The sequence below is a fragment of the Bombus huntii genome, chromosome 8 (genome assembly GCF_024542735.1).
Source record: "Bombus huntii isolate Logan2020A chromosome 8, iyBomHunt1.1, whole genome shotgun sequence".
In the NCBI taxonomy this organism is placed as follows: Eukaryota; Metazoa; Arthropoda; class Insecta; order Hymenoptera; family Apidae; genus Bombus; species Bombus huntii.
Genome location: NC_066245.1, coordinates 2,598,463 through 2,618,643, shown reverse-complemented (window position 1 = coordinate 2,618,643; position 20,181 = coordinate 2,598,463). Strand labels below are relative to the sequence as shown.

The following is a 20,181-nucleotide window of genomic DNA, read 5'->3' as shown; positions in this document are numbered from 1 at the left end:
TATTATGTGTTTTATTTTTTATGTGTATCGTCGTACCCGTGCATATTGTACTATTCGATGTGCCTTTTCGTAAATAATCCACATAGAGGAATGCGGTAATGGAGTCGCGATAGTGTAACTAAACAACGAAAAAGGTGGTAAAACTGTGTCGATAGTGATTCCTCCTTCTTTTCCTTTCCCCGTCCTCTTCGTCTTCTCAGTTCGTTTTAGAAATTGTCAACTGTGTGTGTCTCTCTCTCTCTCTCTCTGTCTCTCTCTCGCTCACGCTCTCTCTGTTTTTCGTCACAATCCATTGTATTTCTCCATCTCATCGATTGTGTTCCTATATATGTCTTATTAACCATGCCTTCGTGTATAGCAATTGTATCTAACAGCGATGGCGTGACGACGACCGAGAAATTTCGTAAGCGTCACGAAAGTTCCACTTGCGCATCGAGTACCCTCCGAATGAAACAGCGATGCAAATAAAAGATTCGCGGTTGAAGCTTGAACGCTCTGTGATTTAACGAACACTTATAATCCCAGTGAAAGAGCACATTTTTTATTTGCACGCATCATTGTTACATGGTTCTAGTTGTGCAGAACGCATCGATCGATAGTTCAGCTTATACCATATCGATGGTATAATTTATAAAAGATTCGTCGCCATCGTGTAGAAAAACGTACACGTTAAAAAACGTGGAGAATTTTTACGATTAGCGTATGAGAAAAATGTATTGTCGATCGACGCAACGAACAATAGCTACCGAGTTTTTATGCGTACTTACTTATTGTTTCGCAGCGAAGCTCTTCTCACGTATTAAGACACGAGATTCTTCGTACTGAGTCTTAATCTCGTAGCGCTAGGTTTAACCTTGTGACTGATCAACTGGTGAAAATTGCGCGCCGAATTCTCATCGATTCGGCATCGACGAAGCAAAACATCCTCTCCACGTAACTCGGAAACCTTTCATTTATATGTATCCTATGTGTACCCTGTACATTCTGATCACAAATCATTCTGGTTCTCTTCGCCATTCATTGTATCGTATCGTAACAACGAGCTGTGGAACCAGAATGGAAAAGCATACAAACGTACATATGTAAAATCTCTCCTTCTCCTGCGTATACTCGAGGATTCTGCTCGAGGTATTCGAGTAAAGAAATTCTTTTGCATCGATCGAGCCAAAAAATAGATCAGTTCGAATGATCGGTAAACGCCTCTTGGAGGACCCTCGAATTTACTTTAGCTAACGAGTACGTTAAACCCTCAGGAGTACCCGAACGTGGTCAGACACATTCTTTGTACACGGCAGACCGATTAACGGAGATTTTTCATCATAAGAGACTGTGAAAGTATAGAAACGCGAACGATGCATACATTATGATATTTCGCCGACGAAACAAATTTCCGTTCCACCGTTTAATCGCGTTTCCAAAGAATATGAACCTGTACAAAACTGACCTCGTTTTACGGCTCCGATTTACTTGCACTAATATTGTGAATAACAGTTAACGATAACGCTTTGTACTAATTACGTAGGTTAACGGTGTGACTAAAATGCATGATTAATAATTAGCACCACGCACACTGCATGAGAGCACCGAGCTTCGAACGAGTCGTGACTTTCGTCCGAGTCACGGTATTACCTGTTGCGAATATTTACAGCGACTCACGGAAATCTTTCGATATTTGCACAAATACGAACGCGAAATATTTTGAAATTTCGATGCAATCGTCCTCGACATTTACTTTGCGTTTAAGACGGCGATTCGTGCTTCGTAGTAATTTTATATACCAAATATATATACACGTATCTGCGGTAAACGTTCACGTATATACTTTCAGATATGTTTCAAACTTTATCAATACGATAGCTCGACCTCGTTACAACGTTATTTTGAAAATGTTTCGTGTAACAGACAAATAATATAGTTACGAGCGTGTTAATAATTTCGTGAGTTGCCGTATGCAGTTATCGCGACCAGGTAAATCAAGGAAGCGCAGGTAAGGCGACGAAAGTCACGTACTTGATCACTTCAGCTTGCTTGCTTTTTCCGAAAGCTTGCAACGCTTTTTCAAGCGAAAAAATAAAAATAAACAAAGGGAACGATGTAAATGGTTTATGATTCATCGATGATCGATTGATACAGCGTCGTCGTCCGAGTGCGGACGTCAGAAGACCCAGCGTGGCGGACCTCGAGAATAAGATCAATCAGCCGAGCACACCTCTTCGAGATGTCGGACCACCGGGACCACCTCAAATCGTCGATGTTCAGGAATCATATTCCGCCGTCGAAGGTACGTTACCTACGTTCCACCTTCTCTCCTTTGAAACTTCAAGGCTTCCGTGGCCCGAGTTTCTGCGATTACTATTGGCTTGGCAACTAAGTGATTGCGAATTTTGTCATTACGTGGTAATGATAAAATTTTAAAAAAATTAGAATAAAAAATCCAATATTACTTGAGCCTTCTGGTTGTATACCGTGTTCGATAGGAACATTATCTCTATATTCCTACATTCCTATATTAACGTATCTGTATTCCTATACAAACAATTTTTATTCTCTGTTAATGTTCATTTGTCTCGCTGTATTTCTATTGGCTTGGCAACTAAGTGATTGCGGATTTTGTCATTAGGTAGTATTGACAAAATCCGCAATCACTTAGTTGTCAAGCCAACATATTTCTATTTTCGTCGTAAGCAAAAATTTCGGTGCGTCATTCGACCCTCTGAAGAAGCTAGTTGTAATACTTGGAATAATGCAATAGTTGGAATAATATTCCGATCGAACAGAGCAGCCAAAACAGAGAGCAAGTAGCGATAAGTCGTCTCCGTTGATTTCCTTGTCGAATCGACTCGACCGATCGAATACGATGAACGTTTTTCTCAGATTCGACGGCGTATCTCACTGTTGGGGTGGAAGGTACGCCTGCGCCGACCTTCAAATTCTACAAGGGTATCACCGAGATCATCGAAGGTGGCCGATTCAAGTTCCTTACGGACACAGAGACCAATACGATCACCCTCTGCATGAGGAAGACGAAGCCCAACGACGAGGGCACATACAAGATCGTCGTGAGCAACATCCATGGCGAGGACACTGCCGAGATGCAGCTCTACGTTTCCGGTAAACTCTCTTTTCTCTTTCTACGTATCAAACCTTCTATTTCCAATTTTTACTCCGATTCTTCTCGATCTTAATTTCCAATTTTCCTCTTAATTTTTCTAATCTTGATCTTTAATTTTCGATTCTTCGATCCTTACCCTTAATCGTTTTTAATCGTAATCGTTACTGTCTTCGTTGTCAATCTTTCGATCCTCGATGTTTCATTGCAGACGCCAGTGGTATGGATTTCCGTGCTATGCTGAAAAAGAGAAAGTACCAGAAATGGGCGAGAGAAGAGCAAGAACAGGAAAAGGTAGACTTAAAGGAAGTCGAGAAACCTTTGCCGGCTTTGAAAAAGTTGGAGAAGGTGCGTAGCCAATTACTTTCGTCTACGATCGAAGATCGTTCTTATCACGTGATTCAATACCTCGAATCAGAAACTTTGAATCTTCTTCTTTTTTCTTTTTTTTTTTTTTTTCTTGTATGTCTTGAGGTAGCTTGTCCTTATTGGTATGCATGTCCATTCGTTGTAAGTCTGTTGCATTTCTCGATTACTTGCGATCATTGAATAACAGCTCGGTATGCTACTACGTCTATACTGTTGTTCTATCTGGAAAGAGAAAATTGCTTATCGTTTAATTATAAATGAATTTCAAGCGCTAGGTAAGATACGAAACCAACGACACAACTTCGGTCGAGAATTTAATAGAATTAACGTACATGTACTAGAGAATAACGTCGTAATAGCTTAAGTCGACGACAAGCTCGATTTATTTGGTAAGTAGGTGAAAAGACAAAGACCGACAACTTAACATTTCCGTAAATCAGATATACATCGATAGTACGTTCGAAAGCTATCGATGATATAGCATCGGTGGTAGCAAGTTCTTTGTTTGTCTCTTTCTTCTTTGTACAAGTTTGTCTTCGTAGTCGCTGGGCGACTTCGTGATGCACGGAAGAAGCTGGTATCAAGACGGGGAGGATATAGTGATCTTGGCGGAGGGTGAGGAGGTCCTTCGAATTTCTCTAGACAAGAAGGGTGAAACTAACTGGAGCTGGCTCAAGGTTTTCAGGCATCATTCCCCTCGTAGATAGCTTCCCGACTTTGACGAGACGCAATTTGGACGCATTAATATACCATTCTGTTTTCTACAATTTTAGGAACCCTTGGAAGAAATATGTTTCGCGTTAAGTAAGTCGACGATATTTTGAAAGAAAGGTAGGCTTAATCCTTTGAGCATTTAGTTCGTACGTTACACGTATGTATATACGCGAATAGAAATTAAAAAAGATTATAAACAACTGAGATGGTTAGACAAATAGATATAATCTTGCTTTTGTACAGGTAGATCCGTTTGGTCAGGTTTGATCGTTTTAACGAGGACTCAAGGGATTAAGAAAAGAAAGGAAAGAAATTGTGGAAACAGAAACCCCGTACTAATCCACATTACACGTTATCACTGCGTCGAAAGTCTCACACTGAAGAACAAACGATACACTCAACTGTATTTACGAAACTTTGACGACAGAACCGTTGCGTTCTAAATTACAAGAGCACACGCACCGTGTAATATTCACGCGTACACACGCTAGTTTAGAGCTAATGCTGCGCTTGAATCTCGTATTTCGATATACACGTATTTGATTCGTATCGTACACATTCACGTAGTAATTGATTTTTATTAACCAACAATCGATTAACCAAAAATCAGTCTTGTTCGTTATCGATCAAATAAAAAATCATCGTTCACAATGCATGAGTAGAAACTATGCACTTTGTCGAGTAAAATTGCACTCGTAGGTATGATTAACGCGGTATGCATCTCGAAGCTCGATTATTAATAACGGTGTGTAACCTAGCAGCAAGCATTATCTCTAAATGTTAAATGTCTTTTAAGTGTTTTAACGCGGAAAACCCTGATGCGAATTAAGAAGCGTTTATCGAAATTTGGTGAATTCGTTTTGGCGAATTCACGTAGATCGATTAGGAAATTTATGTGAAATTTACAACGCGTCGTTGTTTAAACGATTCGACTGGAAGGGTAGCTTGATGAAAGTAACCGTCAGGGTGGTCCGCTACTTGATATCCGGGATCGTACAAGAGTGGGATTAACGTGAACGTGTGTGTGTGCCGGGCATGCAGGACGTCTTCGACATTCAGCGCAGGCCAAGTTTGCAGGAGCTAATCGCCGACTGGCCGATACTAGCGACAGTGATCAAAGAGAAGGTTCGCGAAAACGATTTTAGCAACGTTTTCTTCATTCCTGGCGCTCGATTCTACTTTAATCCCTTGGGCTCGCGATGCCTTTTTCAACGATCTCTTCCGTCCATGTTTCTTCCATTGCTCGACCGTTATAACTGGACTGCGTCCGTTATAATTAGACCGCGGATGTTTATACACCTATAGGAAGTTTAAAGACGGAAAATTACACGGAACGTAAATAAGAAACAAGAATTTCTAAAACATGAACGCACCGTTTCTATGACAAGTTACTTCTGTACAAGTAATCGTCGTAGCTCTGTGTGATATTCGGTGGGTGAAACGAATGTCTGTAGGATCCATTTCTACGGTCGCGTTTGTACAAATATAAATTCGCGCAAACATCCGTAGTTTAGTTATAATCGTGGTACCTTTTGTACACGCGTTGATAAAATTTGGCATTGCGTATACCACGTTCCCAAAGGGTTAAAAGCTTCGAAGGACAGACTAAACGCCTACACTTCCACCCTGCAAAGCTTCAACAAATACAAGCAGTTTTATGTGACACCTGTAAAAGGATACTTTTACGAGAACTACGAAGGAAGCTAGGAACATGTAAATTGTCCCGTTTCACGACCGAGACGATCGCGAGATTTTCCGTCGCGTTTTTCAGTTTCTTTGCTTCAGGGTTGCTGTGTCAACGATGAAATTCTCGCGATCCATTGAGTTCACCTGCTTTGGCCTGCGCTTCTTTTTTCTAGAGGAGCTCGGCTTCAACGGTTTTCCGTTAGGGAACCAGTTAAGGACCACGTATTGGTATCGAGTAACGCGTCAAATTTGCTTTTTTCGTCATCGTCGCTTCAGCCACCAAGATCTTCCAATTTTACCAAGTTCTGAAGAAATCCAGATAAATTTACCGAGATAAATTCATCGAGGAACGTAAAACAATTTACGTATTACGTAATTTCATGATATAAAAAAAGTTTCCTAAATTTTCCATAGTTTCCTAAATAGCTCGATTTCTTTGGAACTTGGTAAAATCGTAATGAGAGCTGGGTGAAAGAAGCAGCAACGAGGAAACAAGTATTAATACTAGGAAATATGTTTCACAACCTCGGTGTTGAAAGACATAATTCGATAACGTAGATTAAATTAATGGAGAAAAGTTTTCGAATGAAAGATTGCGTTAACGTTGGTCCTTGTCAGGTCCTAAACTAGTGAAATTAATACGACTAATATTTTCATTGGTTATTTTTCTGAAATTATTTGGAAATAGAAGACTACCCACACAAGCAAACCACTAAGCTCGATTTCTATTAAAAACACGATTTTTTTTACGCTTTACTTTGCCTGCCATCAGCCTCAACGAAGAAGATACCCGTGTAGTAAATCAGACTGTGATCGTAGACGATTTTTGTTGTTTTATAGAGTAGTGGATCTCGTAGACCCTCTCTCGCCGAATTAATTCCCGACTGGCCGACCCTGCACCATTTCACCAAGACGGAGGTTGGATCGTATTCCTCGACAACTTGAAACTTGAAACACAGTTTCACGATCTACCAGCGTGATATCGATGTCTTTCACTTTTATTCCTCCCTATCTCTATATTTTTCGCTCTTTCTCGCTCTTTCTTATGAGAATGCGATTCACTATTTTCCTCTTTATTTATCGTTTCTTCAACGACTAGACCACTCGTCTTTCTCTCTTTGTCTATTACGATATCTCTCTCATTCTCTTCTCCTACGTCTGTTTCTTCTATTCTCACCTTCTTCCTCAAATCTATCAAATTTATACACGGTCTGTTTCGACAACTTTTATTCTTCTTTCTCATATATATGTATTATATATACGTTCATCCATCGTCACTTCTCACTATCTTCGACAACAATCTTCTATCGAACCTTTTTACGGCCGACATTTTATTTTTGTGCTGTTCCGTTATTTTTTTCTAGAATTTTCCAGCTACAGCGGCTTTCGAACGCTTCGTCCTCGTCGACGAGAATTTTTCTCTATTTTTGGGGCAATTTTGTACATATTTTTACCTCGCCTAGCGAGACATCCGTTGGTTTGTGGCGCCTTCTTTTTTTTAAACGTTTTGACTCTTCATCTTCCTTGTATGCCCAGCAACGTTGTCGTTCTTGGCGGTGTTCTTAGATCTGATGGAAATTTCTTAACGAGGAGTCCTTCGCTAACAGAATTTTCGTATTCACAGAAACAGGAAAGTTTCCTCAAACCACTGGTGGACCAATATGCCAAGGAAGGCAAAGACAAGAAGGTGGTCTTCGAGGCGAACTTCTCGAAACCGAACTGCAAACCAAAATGGTTCTTCCGAAAGGACGTAAGTCTCTTCTTTCTTTTTATCTATTTATTCCGACAGCTATAAGTCTGTTATATTTGTCCATCGATTGGGTGTTCCAACATCATAGCGGTTTCGGTCAAAATTTGAAGAATTTGAATTTCGACACGTACTTTGATTCTTACGAACGTCGTCGTTTTAGTTTGTTGGCGAATTAAGTTGCAACTTTATTCTCCTACAATCAATATTCAATCAGTTCCTTCTAACCGTTTACAATATAATAGCGTTCTATGAAAAATGGTATTGAACTAGCCTACACCGCTATGATCATCTTGCACCTAATTATTATTAAATAATTAATTGGCAAATAATAAAATAGATATTAATCGAAAGGTTTATTCGGAAATTTTTAAAGAAATTTGCTTGTCTTATTTAGGAACTGTTCCCTTCGTCGAAATACAAGTTCAAGAACGAGGAAGATTGTTATCAACTGATTATTATGAATCCCAAGGTCGAGGATACCGGGAAGTATAAAATTGAAATTTCAGGTATCTCCAGCACAGCTTTCCTCAACGTTGAAGGTTAGTACGATTCGATGGATTTTCGCGAACTGTGTACAAGGACTAGTAGTATACGTAGCGATACTTGTTCCAAAACCAAATAAGAGGACAGAGTTTGGTCTTTTTTTTAAATTTGTATTTGTTTTTAAATTTGTATTTGTTTTTAAATTTGTTAAGTCGTTGTCCTGCTCTTTGTCCTTTCTATATTTTCTATTCTTTCTTTTTTTCTCCTTTTTTTTATTAACATTCTATCTACCATAGATTCGATTATAGACTCGGACTATAAGTCACAATATATCATCTTGGCTAGAATATATCGAGCTACTGATTTATTGTTACACAGAACCAGACCCAACTTACACATTTACGAAACCACTGGCTAAGAAAACAAGTGGTTACACTAAGCATGAAGTTTACATGGAATGTACAGTTAGCTCCAACCTCGCCCAAGTTTCGTGGTACAAAGGAAAAACGAAGTTGGAGGTGAAGCTTTTAAGATTACAATTTCATTTCTCGTACATCGTACAATTGAAAATACAAAATACATAAAAAAAAAACGATTAATTAATATCTCTAGGAGGGCGATACGTACAGTATGTCGAAGGACATGAACGGCGTTTGTCGATTAACCATAAAGAGCGCTACGCTTGAAGATAGCGGCGAGTACATTTGTAAGATTAACAAACAAACCGACAAGACTGAAACGGTTCTAACTATAGTTGGTATGTTTCAATCTAGGAAAACGTTATCCTAGATATTTTATAAACTCTGGTGATCGACGATGTTTGCAAATTCTAAAATATCCCTTCTTCCATGCAGAGTATCCTTATAAGTTCGTAAAGGTGCTCAAGTCCCAGCAGATCGTAGAAAAGGAAACGTTAACGCTCGTCTGCGAGTTGGATGACGCTGGTGGCGAAGTGAAATGGTTCAGAGGTGACCAGGAGATTGTACCTGACAAGAGGTAATGACGTCGTTTGAGATTCGATCTCCTCGATCCTTTCAAAATCGAATTCCTTCGAGCTGCAGAGCAAACATCTCGCGTATCAATTATTATACCGACAATGAATGCTGATTAAAAAATTATACTGACAATATATGCGAACGTAGACGTTATGTAATTTCTGATCTTTTCGCAAGACAGATACAACGTGGTAAAATTTAAAACTAATTTTACCCAGAGCAAGTACAAGGACGTTTATCCCTTAGTTAATTAACAACATTAAGATCGAACTGTAGAATTAACATAAATTAAATACACGTATTAGTCTTCGTTGTTTTGCTGCTCATAAACGTAGAATTTTAATACAGATACTATTAATATCGTACAGGGTACAGATCAAGGAAGAGGGCAGAAAGAGGAAGCTCATCATCAAGGATGTAAAAGTCACAGATGCCGGTCAATACTCGTGCGTGAGCAACGCTGACAAGACTGAAGCCGAAATAGTTATAAACTGTAAGTTGACCTAGCACCGGGAAGATCGTATAAGATCTATCGATCGGATGTTACGTTAATTTAATAACCAAACTCCTCAGATGCGAACCGATTCAACAAGAAGTTGAAGGACACGGTGGCAGTGGAAAGAGAAAAATTGGTACTGGATGTGGAACTTCAAGATCAGACCGCACCTGCCATCTTCTTGTTTAATGGCCAAAAGATCGAACCCAGTGAGAGGATCGAGATCAAGAACTTGGGTGGTGGCAAGCATCAACTAATCTTCAATAGACTAGAAATGAGCGATGATGGTGAAATTACATGTGAGAGCGGACAGTTAACGAGCAGCTGTAAACTGACGGTGAAGAAGGGCGAGAGTAAACCGATCGTTGAAATTCCCGATAAGGTCGAAGGTCCTTGCAGCCAACCGCTTGTGTTCGTTGTTCCTTACAAGAGTAAGTTTCGTTCTTTCCTTGTTACGAGTTGATTTAATCCTTTCGAAACACGCGTATACATGTACACACGTATACTTGTAAGTAATTAGAAACCGAGATCCTGAGGAATAATTTATTGCTACTTGAACCCCATTTGCTATGATTAGGAAATGCTAATTTTTATCATGTAGATACGTCAATATATCGATGTTCATTCGTCGAAGCGATCGTCTTCTAAAACTATTATTCTTGTCCATAGTCGAAGGAACGAAACAGAGCCAGGTAGAAGCTAAACTGATGAAAGACGGCAAACCATTGCCGTTGAAGGATGTAGAAATAGTTGTAGGCGAAGACAAGATCACGTTCAAGATCAAGAAACCTTCTCATGACCAATCTGGAATTTATCAAGTAAAGATTGGCAACAGCCAAGGAGAGGAAGTCCGTGATGTGAATATTAATATGCAAGGTAAATCGACTTTTGATCGATCATTTCTATCCCAACACCAGTACCGTTGCTCAGACGTGTTCTATTTGTTTTTTGTAAAGTTATTTTACTGTCCACTAAAACACTTTTCACCGTACGCTAAAACAATGGAATATGATACACAAATTTTTAATTTTACAAGATTGATTCTTACTCGTTTCTTCATTCTCCAATCTGTATAAAAAGAGGAACCTAATTTCTCGACTTCCTACAGTGTCTTCTATCGTTTTCTCCCTGAAAACTTTGCAGGCCGTCGCTCTCAACTTCGGTGTACCGTTTCACTCGCCTCTCTCCCAGCGACGAACAATAACCGTGCCATTCGTTGTAACTAACTTAATCGTTCAAACCTCGTTTAGATGTGCCAGCTCCGCCTACGGACGTTGACGTTACCGAGATCTTCCAAGACTCTTGCGTGGTGTCTTTCAAACCATCGAAAGACGACGGTGGATCACCGATCACGCAATACGTGATCGAACGTCTCGACCTCAGCAAGAAGGCACAATGGGACAGTGTCGGCGAAGTTATGCCTGGCGAGAAATGCGTTTACAAAGTCAAAGACCTTGTAGCGAAAAAAGAATACAAATTCCGTATCAGAGCGGTGAACAAACTTGGCTCCAGCGAACCCGCGATGTTCGCCAAACCAGTACTCGCGAAAGATCCATGGGGTACGTATGAAATAGTTCACTTTAAATCCGTAACTGGACAGGCGGAATCTATGCAACGCTAGGAATTATCGTCTTTGTGGTGATTTTGAGAATATACGTCGTGAAGTGTTGTATTGTCGATAAATGTATAACTTGATGTGCGTGTCTCACGATATCACCTTTTGTAAATTCCTGAATATTTCTGTCTACGTGGTGAAACGATCATCAAACCAGTTACGGGTTAATACGTTCAACGTAGATCTGATCACGGAATAAAATTACGTTTAGTATAAAATTAATTATACGTTCGCATTGCGAACGCACAGTTACTCGAAATCGGCGCCATGGTGAACGCGTTAAGTTAAAATTTTTAAACATTTTCTAAACTAGAATTTCTTGAAATTGCTATACTTTCCAAACAAAATTTTTCAAGTATAAATAAGCAAAAAAATATGGTCCTGGCGAAATTATGAGAAAAGTAATTCTTGTTAACAGACGAGCCAGGTAAACCGACGGACGTGGAGGTGGTGGACTGGGACAAAGATCACGCCGACTTGAAGTGGACGAAACCAGAGAGCGATGGCGGAGCACCGATCACGGGCTACATAATCGAGTACAAAGAGAAGTTCGGTAAAGAATGGGTGAAGGGCAAAGAAATCGAAGGAGACGTAACAGCAGCTACCATCGACGGTCTGAAGGAAGGCACCCAATACGAATTCAGAATCAGAGCCGTGAACAAGGCCGGACCTGGTGCACCTTCAGACGCTACGAAACCAATTATCGCCAAATCCCGATTCGTCAAACCGTACATCGTTGGCGATGGTTTGACCAATCTCATCATAAAGAAAGGACAAGTTATCAAATACGATATTAAATATGCCGGTGAACCCGAGCCGGAAGTCCATTGGTTCCTTGGACAAAAAGAAATTGTTCAAGATGCAGCTGAAAGAATCACGATCGATAAATATGAAAGGAACACGGTGCTTACTGTTAGAAAAACGACTAGACCAGATTCAGGCAAATACAAGCTGGTTCTGACCAACAGCTCTGGAACCTGCGAGAGCGTCGGTGACGTTGTTGTACTCGGTAAGTTTCTGTTTCTTTCCTTTTTACTCTGTCATGTCTTTTGACTTGTCTATGGCTTACTGAACTAGGATATAAATTCAATGGCTCAGAACTTTCGGTCATCCTTTTCGCTATCGCATAAATTGTTAAGATTCTTTAGAAAATGCTTCTAAGGAAGTTACAAAGTAAAATAGTAAATTATTCCATCCTATGTGTTCGTCGACGAACCGCTTGATACCGTGAGAACCTTTTGCAAATCGTTTCTTTCTCTTTCTGCAGACAAGCCGTCGAAACCAACTGGTCCGCTGAAAGTGGAAGAAGTCCGATCCGATCACATAACAGTGAAGTGGCAAAAGCCGGAAGACAATGGCGGTACCGATATTACCGGTTACGTTTTGGAAAAGATGGATATGGACACTGGACGATGGATCCCTGCCGGAGAAGTCGGACCAAACGATTACTCCTTCACCTTCGGTGGCTTGACTCCGAAGAAGAAATACAAATTCCGCGTGAAAGCTGTGAACAAGGAAGGTGAATCCGAGCCACTGGAAGTCGACGAAGCTATTCTTGCTAAGAATCCATATGGTAAATAGAATCATTAATAGCTTACGAGGAGTCAACGATGTTCGTAGCTTTTATAATCAAAGCTTTCTCGAGTGTAAATCACAGTTTTATGGAAAATGCGTTAAAAAACGTACTTGTCGTCTTTTCCTCCTGTGATCTTCGTATATTTTTGCACGTTAGGCGCATTTTGCGCGTTTTATCGCCTTCAAGCTTTCCATAACTACACTGATCAACACGTGGATCAACCTCCGTTTTTCTTTTTATGACGTGGTTTACACCTGGAAGCTCGTTTACGTTATGATATTACAGCCTCGAATCTCTAATGTTTGCAATTCTTTAACTTTAACTCTTGGTTTCCGTTAGATGAGCCCAGCAAACCTGGCAAACCAGAAATCTTCGATTACGACAACGTTAGCGTATCCTTGAAATGGCAGAAGCCTGAGAGCGACGGTGGCAGACCAATCACTCACTACACCGTTGAGATGAAAGACAAATTTGCGGTGGATTGGGTCGAGGTAACGAAAACCGCTGACGCCACTCCGGAAGTGAAGGTCGAAGGCCTGAAAGAGAAAATGATTTACCAATTCCGAGTTCGTGCTCATAATAAAGCAGGCGCGAGTGAACCCAGCGAACCTACCGACAACCACCTCTGCAAACACAAGAACCGTAAGTTCGTTCTCAATGTACAAACGCTGTTCATAAGTATTCGAACGTTTCGGTCAATTTACCCTAATTTTATTATTAAATTTTATCATCGAATTTTAGTTAAACCAAGAATCGACAGAACCAACTTCAAATCCGTAATCATCAAGGCGGGACGTACGCACAAATGGTCTGTGGACATCACCGGAGAGCCACCACCAGAAATTAAATGGATTTGGAGGGATAACATCCCTCTAACCAACACGGAACGCATCAAGATCGATAACGTCGATTATCACACAGACTTTACGATCGTGAACGCGATGCGCAAAGACACCGGAAAATACACTCTCAAAGTGGAGAACGCTAACGGAACGGACGAAGAGACTGTCGAACTTACAGTTCTCGGTACGTTTCGATTATTCTTAAAATACAGTTATATTCTATTAGAACTTCTTATTTAATTATCTTATTCAGTTCTTGATTACTTTGGCAAGAACATAAGAGATCGTGAAGAAAATTTGTAGATGTGTAGCCAAGTGTCCACAGGAGAGTTAATAGAGTTGCTTTTGTTACGCAGGCAAGCCAGAAGCACCGAAGGGTCCGTTAGAAGTGACGGACATTACAGCAACCTCGGCCAAGGTGAAATGGGAGAAACCAGAAGACGATGGCGGTGTCCCGATCAAAGAATACGAGATCGAAAAATTGGACACGAAAACTGGCAAATGGGTCAGAGTGGGAAAAGTTCCAGGCAATGCACCGAATACGGAATTCGAGGTGACTGGATTAAATCCAGGAGGCGAGTACAAATTCCGCGTTACAGCTGTCAACGACGAAGGTGATTCCGAACCACTTGAGAGCGAACGTCCGATCATCGCCAGAAATCCATATGGTAGGCATGAAAGCTGCGATTCAAAGCGAAACGCAGAGTACAAGTACTATATCGATATGTCTTGATTATATTTTTGAAATTCTTATATTTTAAAAGAGAGAAAATATAGGAGAAACGAGAATAATTAATTTTAATATAAATTCGTGGGCAAAACATGATGAAAACGATGAAAATGAAAAACACAGTGATATTTATATTTTCTTTGCTATATCTTTGAGATCTGACAGTAAAAGAACAGTAGAATGATCAGAACGTATAATGGATCGCAAAATCTTTCATACCAATTTCTGCTGATAATTTCTAGACGAACCACATAAACCTGGAACACCTGAGATAACCGACTACGACAATGAGTCCATAAGTTTGAAATGGACTGCTCCGGATTTCGATGGTGGTGCACCGATCGAGAAGTATATTATCGAGAAGAAAGATCGTTATAAACCAGACTGGGAAAAAGCGATGGAGGTACCTGGAAGTCAACTGGAGGCGAAGGTAGGTGATCTGAAGGAGCGAGGAGAATATCAATTCAGGATTATTGCTGTAAACAAAGCCGGACCATCTCCGCCATCAGACGCCTCGAAGATGCAGATATGCAAACACAAATCCCGTAAGTATTGCATTCCTATTTGATACTATACTTTGTGATATGTAATCCTTCCAAACCTTACATCGAATCTACGTTTTCTTTTGTAATAGTGAAACCAAGAATCGATCGTACAAACTTGAAGCCTATCACCGTACGAGCTGGCAAACCAATCAAATACGACGTGGACGTTCGCGGTGAACCACCTCCAGAAATCACCTGGTATCACAAGAACCAAGAAGTTAAAACTGGTGAAAATATCGAAATCGTCAATGTTGATTACAACACGAAACTTAGTATTACCGATAGCGTACGTAAAAATACTGGAGTGTGGAAGATCAAGGCTGTAAACGCACACGGTGAAGACGAAGCCGAGGTCGAAATTACCATACTTTGTAAGTTTAACTTTGATGTTCGATCATTAACGATGCAATTTTATGGAACAATCCTTATAGAAGAAAATTATTGAAAACTGACGAAAAATATACCGAAGAAGTATCCAAAACTAATGACTGTATTTCATCAGTAATGATTTGGACACGCTACTAGTTTTAGTAATTCACCAGTGCTCACCAGTACTAAGTAACTTAAATTATTAATCAGTAGAAAATAATCTAAATTGCTGGAAGATAAGTAATGTCAGCTACCAAAATTCAGTAATACACTATTCAGGAACTCTAGCATATTACTTACAACGCAATAATCTTTCTCTTTAAGGAATGATAGTATCTATTTATATGACAATACTTGATAATACCTAACGCATAATATACGTGACTATAAATGTTAATAGCGTCTCCTGGAAAACCAGAGGGTCCTCTGAAAGTGTCCGATGTCACAAAGAGCGGTTGCAAATTGAAATGGGGAAAACCAGAAGACGATGGTGGTAAACCTATTACTGGGTATGTAGTGGAGAAACTAGACAAATCCACCGGAAGATGGATCCCGGTTGGACGCACTTCAGATACCGAAATGGACGTTAAAGGCCTCCAAGAAGGTCACGAATATGAATTCCGAGTGAAAGCAGTTAACGAAGAAGGCGAATCGGAACCATTGGTCACTGATAGCACGACCCTTGCAAAGAATCCTTATGGTAAGACCTTTATACTTCACATTTCACACAATGCTGTAGATTGATCATCTTTCATTTGTTATTAGTATATTCATATATTCTAATAAAATGCGTGCATTGTTAACACAAATCAACCAAAGTATCATCAACATTCTGACATAGTAGACATTCATAGGGTATTTTTAAACGAATGAGAAAAAAATTAATCATCCGAATAATTTTTAGACGTATCTAGTAAGCCTGGTGTACCAGAGTTGGAAGATTGGGACGTGGATCGTGTCGATCTGAAATGGGAACCGCCAAAAGATACGGGAGGTGCACCTATTACGGGTTACATAATAGAAATGAAAGAGAAACCATCGACAAATTGGGTAGAAGCTACGGTAACTCAATCACCGCAACCAAAGGGGCGCGTCACAGGCCTTAAAAAGGGCTCTGTTTATCAATTCCGTGTGCGTGCCGTTAACAAAGCTGGACCATCCGAACCAAGCGACTCAACCAAGCCACATGTTGCAAAGGCGCGATTCTGTGAGTATCTTTCAGCAATGTCTTTATTGATAAATCTAATTTCTTAATTAGATTGCGAATGATTCTGCAAATGTATAACAATTATTCTCATATCGCATTTATATATCTGCACATGTATCGTAGATATCGTTCGATACATTAAACTTAAATTCAACACATTGCTAATATATTTTGAATATTTGCATTTGCAAACTGCTCGTTGCAATCGATTCGGAGATGTTACTATTTAATTTTCGATTTTCAGTGAAACCACACATCAACCGTGACAAATTGCAAACGATCAAAGTGAGAGCCGGCCAAACGGTGAAACTGGAAGTCGACATCGAAGGTGAACCACCACCAACCGTCACCTGGAGCTTCGGTGGTGCAGAGCTGCAAACCGGAGCCAACGTGAAAATCGATAACGAAGATTACCTGACAAAGATTCAGTTGACCAACACTAGTCGCAAGCTCAGTGGCAAATACACCATCAAAGCTGTGAACGATTCCGGACAGGACGAGGCTGACGTTGAAATTATGATTCTCGATAAGCCTGGAAAACCAGAAGGTCCGTTGGAAGTGACAGATATTCACAAGGAGGGATGCAAATTAAAGTGGAACAAACCGAGAGACGACGGTGGTTTGCCACTGTCTAATTACTTGGTGGAGAAAATGGATACAACTACAGGTCGATGGGTATCCGCTGGGATGGTTGATCCTGAAAAAACAGAGCTCACTCTTACCGGTTTGGAACCTGGAAAGAGATACGAATTCCGCGTCAAGGCTGTAAACGAGGAAGGAGAATCCGAACCTTTGCAGACAGATGTTCCCATCGTCGCTAAAAATCCTTATGGTATGAAGAATTACTTGGAAAATTTTAGATTTTAATTTCTCACGGTGATTAGATAACGTGTTTATTTCTTCTCTGGGTTTCGATCGTGTTTTTAATTGTTAAAATTAGGTAATTAGCTTTCTAAAATATGCGTCGTAACAACGCTTAAACTTGAACCTTCAGATCCACCTGCTCCGCCTGGTCTACCAGAGATCATCGATTGGGCCGAGAACATGGTGAAACTGAAGTGGGAGCCGCCAATTCGAGACGGCGGTGCACCTATCACAGGATACATAATCGAAATGAAAGACAAGTTTGGTACCGCCTTTGTAAAGGCTGCAGAGGTCGATGGTCCAGTTTGTACAGGAACAGTGACCCGACTAGAGGAAGGAAATCAATATCAGTTCAGAGTTCGAGCAGTAAATAAGGCCGGTCCTGGTGAACCTAGCGAGGCTACCAATCCTCACACTGCTAAGGCTCGTTGGCGTGAGTATAACATTAATATTATTCGAATTAAATATTTTACGATTATAGTAAAATTCCACTTGAATCTAAACTTATCTGAGGAAAATATAATAATTACCATTACGCATTATTTTTGCTGATATCAAAAATGCTAAAGATCGCTTAGAATCTATGGAATTATACATATAATAATTAACATAATAAAAAATATCACGGAACAGGAATTGCTAATCGATGAGTTAATCGAGCAATAACTAAAATTTCGTTTCGTCCTGTTACAGTGAAACCATTCATCGATCGTACCAATTTGCAACCGATAACTGTAAAAGTTGGTCTCACCGTAACCTTGGACGTGAATATCATTGGTGAGCCACCACCAAATGTAACTTGGTACTTTAAAGAGAAAGAACTTAAGTCGGACGATACGATCCGTATCGACAACATTGACTACAATAGCAAATTCTTCATCCTGAAGACTAAGAGGGCTCATACCGGAAAATACGTAATTAAAGCAAAGAACGAAGTAGGCGAGGACAGTGCCGATGTCGAAATAATCGTCATCGGTAAACCAAGCAAACCAAAAGTACGTATTTTATTGAAAACGTTTCTACATTCCCATCCCCTGTTTGCATAGCAGGGTATAAAGTAACAGTTTGGAATACAATTTCGTAGAAATTATTAGAACTACGAATACCTATCTGGCATTATTGAAATCACAATAATTCGGCATCGTAATAAGTAACATTCGAATTCATTCAATGAAAACCCCTTATTTAGAGTTATTATTTATTAGAGTTATTATTTTATTTAGCTGTAACCCTACACGAATTCGATAGTAAAACATAATTCTAAATTTAAAGAATCAGACTTTTTCGAAAATAAGTTATATTCTTTAAAAATTGTAAAACTTCTAGCCAGTGAAGAATTACTATTTTGCGTTACAGGGTCCTCTCGAAATCTCCGACGTGAATAAACACGGTTGCAAATTGAAATGGGAGAAACCCGACGACGACGGCGGTGTGCCAGTCGAATACTATGAGATCGAGAAGTTGGATCCTCTTACCGGACAATGGATTCCTTGTGCGAAATCCGTGGAACCGGAAGTTACGGTAACCGGACTCCAGGAAGGCAAGCCGTACAAATTCCGTGTGAAAGCGGTAAATCGCGAAGGTGAATCCGACGACTTGGAAGCGGACAAGTCTATCATAGCTAAAAATCCGTTCGACGAGCCTGGCAAACCTGGTCGTCCAGAAATCAGAAACTGGGACAAGGACTTCGTTGACCTTGAATGGACAGCACCGAAAGACGACGGCGGTGCTCCAATTGAGAAATATATTGTACAGATGAGAGACAAAGAAGGACGGCAATGGATAGACGTTGCTAATGTTCTTGGAGATCGCACTACTGCCAAGGTCACCGATGGCATCCAGGAAGGTCACGAATACGAGTTCAGAGTAGTTGCTGTCAATAGAGCCGGACCCGGTGAACCCAGCGATACCTCGAAGAGCGTTGTGGCTAAGCCGCGATTCTGTAAGTGTATAGGTCATAGTATACTGTTTCACGGCTAAACTCATTCAAGGAAGTTCGTAGAAGCTTGTGTTCTCGTGGAATCTGTTTAAGAATTACACGCCTCCTCTTTCCTATCAAATTTCGTATATATTGTCTGATACTGATAAATTCTTTTTCTTTTTCATCGCGTAAAGTGGCACCACGTATCGATCGCAAAAACCTACAGAAGAAGATTATGCGAACGGGACAAATGTTACGAATCGAAGCAGATATACAAGGTGAACCACCACCAGTCATTACTTGGAAGCTCAAGGACGCTGTGCTTAAGAGCATGGACCGTCTTAAGATCGAAAATGAAGACTATCACACCACCTTCATTATAAGCAAATTACAGAGATCGGATGCTGGAACTTACACTGTTATTGCCAAGAACGACAGCGGCACCGATCAAGTCGATGTCGAGCTCCAGGTACGTTAAGATACTACTCTGATAATTCTGAGTAGCGTACATAGATAGATAGAGAGAGAGAGAGAGAGAGAGAACTTATAAAAAGAAAAGAACAAACGATAAATTATTTTCTCTTCCAGGTATTGAGCAAACCTGGCAAACCAAAGGGACCGCTCGAGGTGTCAGACGTGACCGCAGAGGGATGCAAATTGAAATGGGACAAACCCGACGACGACGGTGGCGAGCCAGTCGATCATTATGTCATCGAAAGGATGGACGTTGATACCGGAAGGTGGGTACCTTGTGGCACGAGCAAGACTCCAGAAGCAGAAATCACCGGCCTCAACGAAGGCAAAGACTACATGTTCCGCGTGAAGGCTGTCAATTCCGAAGGTGAATCCGAACCATTGGAGACGGCGATTCCAACCACTGCCAAGAACCCTTACAGTAAGTAGATGTTAT

The 20,181-nt window shown here is 40.4% G+C and overlaps 1 protein-coding gene across 37 annotated transcripts in view; it reads left to right on the top strand.

The window, feature by feature from the left end:
* Nucleotides 1-20,181, top strand: part of LOC126868784 (twitchin) — a 77,892-nt gene that overhangs the window by 34,125 nt on the left and 23,586 nt on the right. For all 37 annotated transcript variants that reach the window (XM_050624632.1, XM_050624631.1, XM_050624619.1 and 34 more), the window contains 27 exons: nt 2,134-2,281; nt 2,875-3,111; nt 3,321-3,457; nt 7,503-7,628; nt 8,023-8,167; nt 8,490-8,629; nt 8,724-8,868; nt 8,966-9,107; nt 9,475-9,599; nt 9,680-10,033; nt 10,272-10,478; nt 10,853-11,161; nt 11,636-12,226; nt 12,485-12,790; nt 13,133-13,435; nt 13,535-13,819; nt 13,992-14,303; nt 14,608-14,910; nt 15,000-15,281; nt 15,680-15,979; nt 16,184-16,486; nt 16,731-17,318; nt 17,481-17,783; nt 18,044-18,345; nt 18,707-19,292; nt 19,466-19,740; nt 19,860-20,166. In XM_050624632.1, coding sequence (XP_050480589.1) covers nt 2,134-2,281; nt 2,875-3,111; nt 3,321-3,457; nt 7,503-7,628; nt 8,023-8,167; nt 8,490-8,629; nt 8,724-8,868; nt 8,966-9,107; nt 9,475-9,599; nt 9,680-10,033; nt 10,272-10,478; nt 10,853-11,161; nt 11,636-12,226; nt 12,485-12,790; nt 13,133-13,435; nt 13,535-13,819; nt 13,992-14,303; nt 14,608-14,910; nt 15,000-15,281; nt 15,680-15,979; nt 16,184-16,486; nt 16,731-17,318; nt 17,481-17,783; nt 18,044-18,345; nt 18,707-19,292; nt 19,466-19,740; nt 19,860-20,166 — 7,561 coding nt within the window. The remainder of the gene's footprint in view (nt 1-2,133; nt 2,282-2,874; nt 3,112-3,320; nt 3,458-7,502; nt 7,629-8,022; nt 8,168-8,489; nt 8,630-8,723; nt 8,869-8,965; nt 9,108-9,474; nt 9,600-9,679; nt 10,034-10,271; nt 10,479-10,852; nt 11,162-11,635; nt 12,227-12,484; nt 12,791-13,132; nt 13,436-13,534; nt 13,820-13,991; nt 14,304-14,607; nt 14,911-14,999; nt 15,282-15,679; nt 15,980-16,183; nt 16,487-16,730; nt 17,319-17,480; nt 17,784-18,043; nt 18,346-18,706; nt 19,293-19,465; nt 19,741-19,859; nt 20,167-20,181) is intronic.